Here is a 10233-nt window from a genome sequence, read left to right on the forward strand (position 1 = left end):
AAAAGCAGTGATTAAAATATATGTTCCACTGTTCCAAGTTTGTTTCCATTTTTTGTGGTTTATCATAGCATTCATAGTGCATAGTTTTCAGGCACAGGCTCTAACTTAACAGACATATGCATAATAGGGTGGAAAAATTGAAGTTTTAATATTAGTGTAATTTTTAAAAACTCATTGGAAAGATTGTACAAACAGTGAAGATCAGCTGGGGGTGTAAGGGGTGATGGAGTGGCCGAAAGGACAGAGATTGGGGGAGGAGATAGGTGGGGATGTATAGTTGAAGCAGGATAAACATGGCAGGGCAGCAGAAACATTGTCTATCAGGTAAACAATTTCTGAATCCCTGCCTCCCTCTCTGTCTCTCATTCCTTCTCTTGCTATTGCCAGAATTTCACTGAATCAGTTGGGCAAAAAGAATGATCTTTATTTGTTCCACTGACCTTCTGCAAAATTAGTTTATGAACCGTTTTTAGCGGTAGGCTCAAAGCACGCAGCACAGGTATGGCAGCCAAGATTGTTGTCTGAAATGTCTTCAGAGTGGAAAGACTGAATTTATTGTACAAAACAAGTCACAGCCATGTGTGGAGGTGTGCAATCCTGCTCATTATCTTTGGAAAAATGGGGAACCAAAAAGCACAGTAAAAAAATTAAATTTTAATAATGCTAGTGATATTTTCTAAATCCTTCTTGACAGAAAGGTTCTCATTATTTTTATCTGTCTCAGAGTAGGGTTCTTTAATGCCATTCTCACAAATGGCCTTAACCATGATTATTTTCTTTTCTTTCTCTCCCCCACCCCACCCAGCATTCAAGGAAGAGAGTGGAGGACACACACACATTCACACACACTTTTCCATCACACATAAAGTGACAAAATAGTAATATTTTTGGAGGGTGTATTTTCAGGAACAATTGCTGCAAATGTGTGTGAGGGGGAGTATCTTTTTCCTTTCTTGACTGAAAAGAGGTCAACGTGGTTAATGCAACTGTACACAACATCATATAGAAAAAGACATACATCCAAAGACAGAAAAGGGACTATATCTAAATGGCAAAATGATGTCCAGGATCTAATCATTCAGGTATTTTGAAACGGTTGGCTGATTGAAATCACAGTTAAGGTTGCAGTTTTTGCCTCTGTATTACAAGAGTTGGAATTGTACTATTTGGAGATAGTTCATTTTGTTTTCTTAAAATTTGTGACATGTAAATGAAACCAGGGTTGCCACAGTAATTATTTTCTTCCTGCTAGCTTTTTCTCTGTGTAATGTATGCTATCACTGGTGAAATAAAGCAGATGACTTTTTTTTCTTCCTTCGTTCAGAACCTAGGTTCTGAAACCTAATCTAATCAAATCTTTATTACAGTCAAACATCAGCATTCAGAGGATGGTAAAGTCAATGAAAAACAAAAATAATATATCTGAAACATAATCATAATTATAAAAATCTACAAGATGTAAAATAAACAGTATATACATAAACATCTGTTTCTAAAAGGAGGGATAGGAGCATTAGAGGATGTAGGAGAGCATAGAAATTAACATGTGGCAGACTGAATCTATCACAGTAACAGAGCACTCTAGTATGACAAACTAGATGCTCATTGAGATTAGTTTATGGCACAGGTCAACATCTGATGGATTTTAAGCACTGCTCCAAAGAACTTTATATGTTAGAACAGGGTTTATATCTGAAAGCAACAGGGAGGTATAGAATTGTCCTGTGCACCCTGGATATTTATGTAATAATGGTAAGATGAGGCTTATACAAATGTCTCTGTAATACAAGCATATGCTGTGTTGTTCTGTGTTACAGTGGTATTGTCTCTCCAGGTATAGAATCTTCATGTATCAGTTTTTAAGGACAACTGATGAGTGGGCATGACATTGTGCCAGAGTAAAGTACTTTAGGGCTAAGTACTTGGAATTTAGTTTGTTTTAGGGGAGGCAGAGTATTTGTTGGATTTACTGGCAATAAATGTTGGAGCCCTGGGTAGATCCAATTGGCACTCTGTGTTTGTTAGATGCTGTATAATGAGTGTTTTGGCCTGATCATACCCCATGCTGAGTAGCTGAAGGATGAAATTTTGGTTGTTGCTGCTTTTTTCCATGTGGACTGAAGGTCATCCCTCATAGTTAATGGGGCAAGTCTAAGGATAAAAAAGGATAGTTTGAGCCAATAGTTGAGTATGGTCACCCACACGCTATCTTTCATTTTCATAAGGCCTGTCTTAAGAATTTGGACAGAACAAGTTTCAATAATGCAAATTTGAAGAAGTTATGCAAATAACTTGACTTCCAATAATTTGAGTGCTGCAAAAATGTGCTAACCACTCTTCTCTTGAGGAATTTAAAGATAGCAGATGAGTTGCGCTGTGCATTTCAGTGATGTAGTCTCCATGGAGTTCCTTACTGTTGGCCAAATACGACTATTCCTAAGTATTTGAAACATGGACCCCCAACAATCTTATCACAGTTGTGCTCCAGAAACGGCACTTGACCTTTTTGCAAATGTCCTTTGCAAGGTACATTTGCGACATAGAGGTCTCCAAGTAGAGAAGACAGTAGAGGTGCAAAGGTCTCTTTGCCAAACAAGGGAATAAATCTCTTGATTAGTATCACTTGGATGAAACTTTATTTAAAAAGCAGCTCTGAGCTTGTTTCACTTTGCTGGAAACAATGTCTGACTTCCAGCTCTTGTTCGATGTTCCTGTTTGTGTAAGAAACTTTGAATCTCTGTTCTGGCTGACAAACTTCACCCTAGACTGGGTTGTATTGAGAGGAATTATTTGAAAGCTGACATGTTTGGCGGCTGTATTCTGCCATGGTTGATGGATCTACTTTTTTGTCTTCAGTTGACCATTCCTTCCCCTGAAAAAATGACTTGTCTTTTCAAATATTGGGCCAAGTTTGTTTTTAAAGTTGTCAACATGTATCAAATTGTTGAATTAGTACATTTTCTGGGTTTGTACATTCAGTAATAATTATAATTGGTACCAGGGGTGGGTTCCTGCCAGTTCTAACCTCTTCTATAGAAGAGGTTCCACAAATCTACCGTGCCATTTAGAACCAGTTCCAGTTCCCTCTGCCCATCCGTCCGTACCATGCTTGCCCCGCCTGCCGCTCACTGATTGGCTGGCTCACCAATTGCCCCGCCCGCCTCTAAGAGTCCTATCTAAACCTTAAAGTCTTAAAGCTGTCAAGTTTGAACATCCCTGGGGTTTTTTTTTCTAAAGGGTTAGGGGTGCAAGGGTCCTGTAACTTGACAGCTTTAAGACTTACACACTTCAATGCCAGAGTTCCTGAGCCAACATGACTGGAGGAGGATTTCTGGGAGTTGAAGTCCACAAGTCTTAAAGCTGTCAAGTTTGAACAACCCTGGGGTTTTTTTTTCTAAAGGGTTAGGGGTGCAAGGGTCCTGTAACTTGACAGCTTTAAGACTTGCATGCTTCAAATGCCAGAGTTTCTGAGCCAACATGGTTGCTAAGCAAGAGCATTGTTAAGTGAGTTTCACCACATTTTACAAGTTGGCCACGGCCACCCAGTCACATGACTGCCAAGCCACTCCCACTTGGTCACATGGTTGGCAAGCCACTCCCACCCAGTCACATGGCCAGCAAGCCACTCCCACAAAGAAGACCACACCTACAAAAGAGATTCTAAAAAAATTGAAACTCACCACTGATCGGTATCCAATATACCTAATCTGTCATTTCAGTTCAAATTTCATTTTCAGGATTTTCTGAATGTTGTGATGTATTTCTTTCTAATATTTTTTTGGGGAGGCTTATATAACCACAACATATAGTCCTATTTTGTTCCTGCATTTCCAACATAAAAGACTTAAGTTCGTCTGCCAGGCTGTAATTCTAGTGGAATATTGTTCTGTTCTTCTTTCTCAATATTCTCCTCTTCCTTGACTATTGACTATGCTTTCAATCACCATATTAGCATGGACTCCCCCACAATGTGATACAAAACTTATTTCCTTTTAGCAAAGTAAATATCCCTTATTCAATCTGAATTAGACTTCATTGTGATTTCTGTGGTCTCTCCATTTTAGAATAGCTATAAAAATATATGGCCTGCTTGGACAGGCCATCAAAATGTAGATCATTCAGACCTACATGCATTGTAATCCAAATTGTATTTTATGAGCATCTTTCTGAAATTTCAGTACAAACAGATTTGAGAATGGGTAGGATGATAGGATGGAAAACCAATTCTTGCCCTTGATCCTAATAATTAAATCACTACAATACTTTGGATGTTTAAGATTAGATTTTTTTGCTATTGTTAATTTTTAACAATAAATTTAAAATATGTTTTATTTAATTTGCATTTGTCAGTTGGTTTGTTTTGTATATGTAGATTTTCCTTAACAGTCCATTTATTTTCTTGGGTGGGAGAGCATAGGATAGGATCGGATAGGGCAGATCTAGTCTATTTGGGCTCAATTGTGGTCATAAGTCAAGGACTACCTGTATTGCAAAAATAAAGTAGAAGATTTTAACCTGGAATCTTAAATGTTGTGTCCTTCCCCTTAATGAATGCTGCTTTGTTTGTTTCCTAAAGGATGTTTAACATAAGAATAGCTTAAGTATATCATATTATAGGAAAAGTATACTGTATTTTGAAATTTCTGCAAATATAGCCAAACTAAAAAATTCATCTCAGAATATATGCATAAATTCTAAATATGTAATTCTGTCACATTAAATTCATGCAAAGCAGTAGCATTGGCAAGATGATAAAATATAGGTTTGATATCTCTTGGCCTGGAGTTTATTTTGAAAATTATCTTCCTTTATCCTTGAAGGGTTGATGTTTTATGTACAGAGTTTATCTGCACCCTAATACAGCATATCAGGAGTTATCTTTCCTAGTGTCAATTCAAAAGTCAAGACAATCTTGCCCATTTTTCTGTTTTGAGGTTTCTGACAAATTTATACTAAAAGCATGTTGACAGGATTCTAACAAGGATGACCTAAAATTTAATGGTTATTATTAATAGTAGATCTAGAAATTATATATAAAACACAGGTTCTGCTTAGTGCTATTTGGATGAATCCATTATTAATTAAAGATTTGTTCATTCAAATCAAGCTTTCTAAATCCTGTTCTTTTTCGAGAATAATAAAAATCAATTATTATTGCAATAACCCACTCTTTCTTAGATGTGGAAATCTAGAATAAATTTTGTCCAGTACAAGTTATTTGGAAAAGTTTTCCCCCTATCATTTCTGGTGACACATTTGCTCAGAGAGCTTAAAGTATGATTTTATTCTCATGGGCACACAGTCCCGTTACCCAAGTCTCAAAAACTTTTTTAAAAAAAATCTGAATTCATTGCCCAGCTTTATTATAACAGCAGTTTGTGAGTCTATAGGAAAAACTTTGTGAATTCTATATGTAGGCTGCACAGAATCAACAGATAATTCATCTTAATATCAGCAATACTGTGATTCATAATGCAAACTGGGAGCATCCTTGAAGTTTTAGTCACACATTCCTTTTAATTTGGCCCTGCGCTCTTTTAAAGCTACAGTGTGCTAACTTAATAAAATGTGGCATGCAAATGCATAAGTTTTTGCCTTCGGGCATTTAGCCATGATGTTTCTGTGGTGTCTCCTTTCAAGTATATATTCTTTCTTAAATTATTTACCCTGTAAACATGCTTTGCATTTTCAAAAGAGGCTGTGGCTTCCCTGTCTGAGGGAGTTTGCTGAGGTTTTTTAAGTGAAAGGAATCCAAAGTTACAGATAGCATTTTTTTTTATTTGCTAGTGAATAAGATATGTGGTTTTTTGCAGATGATGGTGATCCTTACTTTTTTTCTTTCCCTCCTCCACTTGAAATTTCTTGTTGCGTTGCCTGGAGCTATACCCACTGGCAGTGTCTGGCTGTGACAGTATTAGAAACCTCTTTACAGATGGGCCCTGTCAATGCCAACTCCATTGTTCTGCCATCTGAGCTGGTTTGATTACAGAATGTTACTGAAATCCCACTCAGCGCCCCAATTCATTTCTTTAGTGCTCTGGGTTGTTGACTTGCAGTCTGAAATGTGCTACTGGCAGAATCCGTATCATGGTCTATTCTCTCCTGTTGCTCTCTGAAATGAAGCTTTACTGTTCCAGCAATATTTCCAATATGTTCTTTGCTCTGCTTCCCTAGCAGTGGAGCAATGAAGCCAACATAACTTTTGCAATAATGGAAAAGAATCTTATTATTGAGTAAAATATAAAGAATAGCGATAATTCTGAAAAGGAATTTTGATAGCATCCTTCCTATTTTATGATTAATTTGTTCTGTTCAGCGTTGTATCCTTAGATGCAATGAGCTAGCTAATTCAAATTCCTCAAAGTTAACCTTTGATGTACATATCCTACATTTGCACTTTAATGGAACATTTAATTAGTAGATATAGGTGGGGGTCTGCAAAGATTTGTCTTCTCATGAGGAGGATTTTAGAGACAAGTTTGCCGATTAACTAATCTTGCAATCAAGTGTGCAGCCAGAAAATCAGAACTGAAACATGTGAAGAGATAATTTCGTTTATTCTTCCTCTTGTTTAATTTAAGAGTACTGAAACACCAATAACTAGGTCAGATATGAGGCAATGGCTTAAGAACGCTAGCGTCTTAGATATATGCATTTGTCCAAATATGTGCTCAAATAAGGAAATATCATCCACGCTTAATCCTCTGCACATTAGCATTATGGATGCCTTGGAGCTCTCATCCCATACATACAACGGTTGTCAGCCACAGTTGTATTAGAGGCATATTACTCTATTTTATTTAAGGCTGAATTTTAAAGACTTTTCATGTTTTTCACTGTGCTTTTTTGCCCAGTTTCAATTTTCCTAAGGTATGTTCCCCCCCACAGGATCGATGAGACTGAGCAGACAAATCTGCAGGCTGCTTTTCATGCAGTTAGTTACTTTGGTCAAATAGTTGTCTCTCAGGTGTTGTTTTAGAGAATACCCCATATGAAAAGGGAAATAAAATCACAAAGAGAATGAATGAATGAATGAATGAAAAAGAGAGTGAGAGAAAGAGAGAGCTCTAAGCTCAGGTGTTAATCCACATTGCAAACTAATAAGAAGCAGAAGTCCCTTTAATTAGCTTTAGTTTGTTAGACCATTAAACATGTTTTTTTTCCCCTTCGAAGAAAGACAGAGAACTCTGCTCATTTTGGCAGAGTAAATATTGCCTGTTAAGTTTGAATTAGCTGTCATCGTGGGAGAATTAATGCTGTGCTATCCTTTCTAGTGAGGAAAGGAAAAATAAACGAGACAGATCTTAGTTTAGCTTTAAGTGATAAATGAGGACAAAGCAGACCATTCATCTCCTGCTAGCAAAGTGGACACAAGCACTAAAGCAGTTTTGCGGAAGACGTGTCAGCAAATGTGATCATTTTGTAACCTGTCAGGAGGATAGAGAGCTGGTCCTTTTAAAGTGTCACAGGGGAGTGTGTTTGTCTGATGTGACAGTTTTCATCCATCCATTTACTTTTTTTTTTTAAAGGTGAATGTTGGGAGCAAGAGGGAACACTGAAAAAAACAGGGAGTGATCTGAAATTGATTTAAGGCTTTCTCTTGCTTTCCAAAGCATCTTGTCCTATCTCCATTAGTTTGTGTGTGTGTGTGTGTGTGTGTGTGTGTGTGTGTGTGTGTTGGGGAAGAGTGATATACAAGAAATTACAATTTATAGAGTTTACAATTTGTAATTTTAAAAAAAACTTAGTGGTTTTTTTTTTTTTTGTCAAATCCATCAGTTTAACTAACTGATAACTAAGCCTAATAAATTTATTGTCCCCAATCTCATTGAAACCTTCAATAAAACTTTCTAATATTTGTGTTCTTTTTGTGTCTGACTCTGATTTTACTGATTATATACACAAATCATCCTGACTAATATCTTATTTGAGGTATATAGATTAAAACACTGTTGGATTATTACAGATATATCCTACAAACAGTCCTGATTGTTCGGTCATAATTATCATGTTTGATATGATTTACACTTATTCTGTTTTAAGAGCTCTTAAATTACTCATTGTCCTTTAAATAGTGATGAGTGATTGCTTGTATGCTAACAAAATAAGAGATTCATCTCTGCAATGGTGAATAACACAAAGTATTATTGCTTCTTGCATCTTTTGAATCTCGAATCTTTTTATTGCTCCTCCTTATTATACAGCAGGATAAAGCTTGCCTTATTACTCTGTCTATGCTATTGAGACAAAGATGGCTTTTAGAGCATGAAATCCACAGTTTGACATTTGCTTCTTGATAATAAATTATCGTTTTCCTCAAAACTAATTTTATATTTGATAACAGTAATTGCATCATATTTCCCTCCCAGTAATGCCTACTTCAAGGCAAAATGTCTTTTGTATGAATGAAATGGCAAAATTATTTCAGGAGGTGCATAATGGTTTATGGCATTTGTAGATAATATGCCGAAATCTATTTTTCTATGCAATCCAGTAAAGATTTAGATAGATAGATAGATAGATAGATAGATAGATAGATAGATAGATAGATGATAGATAGATAGATAGATAGATAGATAGATAGATAGATAGATAGATAGATAGATAGATAGATACATACATACATACATACATACATACATACATACATACATACACAGGTACTCATCGACTTAGAGCCATAATTGACCCCAAAATTTATGTTGTTAAGTGAGATATTTGTAAAGTGAGTTTTGTCCCATTTTGTGACCTTTCTTGCATGGTTGTTAAGTGAATATGGCTTCCTCATTGACTTTGCTTATCAGAAGGTTACAAAGGTGATCACCAGGTTATGTCAACAGTCATAAATATGAGTCAGATGCCAAGCATCTGAATTTTGATCATATAACCATGGGGATGCTACAACGATCATAAGTGTGAAATAGGTTCATCAGTCACATTTTTCATTGCCATTGTTACTTTGAATGGTCACAAAATAAACTATTGTAAGTCAAGGACTACCTGTATATGGGTGTATGTGAGCATGTGTGTCTCTAAGTGTGTCTGTGTGTCGTATGTACACAGAGAGAGTTTAGATGACTAATTAAACAATGATTTATATAATTCATTTATATATTTTATAGGCTAATCCATTAAGGAACTAATAGCCAAATTAAAATTCTTGGGGTCTTGCATTTTTTTCTTTAAAATGTATATCTAGAAAGAGGACTGATCCACAAATGTGGCAAAAGAAAAAGTGTAGGGGGGGTATGCGCACGGGCACAGGCATGCATCACTTTGTTTCATTTGGGGGTTATCATTTTTTATAAAATGCAGAAAAGAAGGAAAAAGTAGTGTTCCAGACAAAATAAAGGTAACGGAGAAATCAATATAACAAATAGTCTTAAAGGCTACTTATCTATGTTTTGTGTGATATGTGCATAGAAAATCAGTTGACATATACATCTTTTATTGTCTTTTACCCCTTTCTCTTTTTTCTCCTAGACTCATCCAGAACCGGATTTTGCTTGTTATCTTGGCAGTCATCATCATCTTTGCAGTCCTGATGGTTGTTTTTTTTTCTATTAGGGGACATTGATATCTTTGTTCTTTGCTAACCTGCAGCAAACAGCTTCAGAGTCATGAAGACAAAGTGGTCACACGAATCATTCTCTTGCACTGAAATGGCTCTCCTTCTCAAAGACCACAGTCGATCTCTGGTGCAAATAGCAGAAGGGTTTGTGTCATTGTTGGCTGCATGTTGATTAAATAATTGTCTTTGGTTTAGCGATATGTCATAATAGGAATTTCCAAACTTAGCATATGGAACGGCAAACATCATTAACAGATATGAAGACTGCCGTCATAATTACTGAACTAAATTTAAGGGCAAATAGTTTACACTAATAATGACAACAATTGACACACACAATTTGTATGTATTGAATTGGTATTTAAATCTTTATCAGAACCCCCTTTTATAATCCTGGAAATAGAGGCAAATAAATAAATCCATACCTATTCCTTGTCATTCTCCTAACTCTCTCATATAACTCTAAAAGCAAAGACATTAGTTTCTAATAAATCTACAGCTTTTTAAAAAGTATGATTTAATGACCAGGGTGAACTTAATATTTCAAGGTTTATCACTTGGATTTTCATCTGGTTTGAATTGCACAACCAAGTTTATTTTGCAGTTTTCCTATGACCGTGACATTACACCGTTAGTTTTGCTTTGTATTATTGTTGTTTTAA

At 36.0% G+C, this 10233-nt stretch overlaps 1 protein-coding gene across 4 annotated transcripts in view; it reads left to right on the forward strand.

The window, feature by feature from the left end:
* VTI1A (vesicle transport through interaction with t-SNAREs 1A) overlaps positions 1 to 10233 on the forward strand; it is a 205989-nt gene that overhangs the window by 194292 nt on the left and 1464 nt on the right. For all 4 annotated transcript variants that reach the window (XM_081955441.1, XM_081955439.1, XM_081955442.1 and 1 more), the window contains one exon: positions 9484 to 10233. This exon is cut by the window's right edge. Coding sequence is in view for 2 of the 4 variants with exons in the window: in XM_081955439.1 (XP_081811565.1) it covers positions 9484 to 9577 (94 nt within the window). In the remaining 2 variants the exon portion in view is untranslated. The remainder of the gene's footprint in view (positions 1 to 9483) is intronic.

This window comes from Natrix helvetica, assembly GCF_964273705.1.
Source record: "Natrix helvetica genome assembly, chromosome: 5".
Lineage (NCBI taxonomy): Eukaryota > Metazoa > Chordata > Lepidosauria > Squamata > Natricidae > Natrix > Natrix helvetica.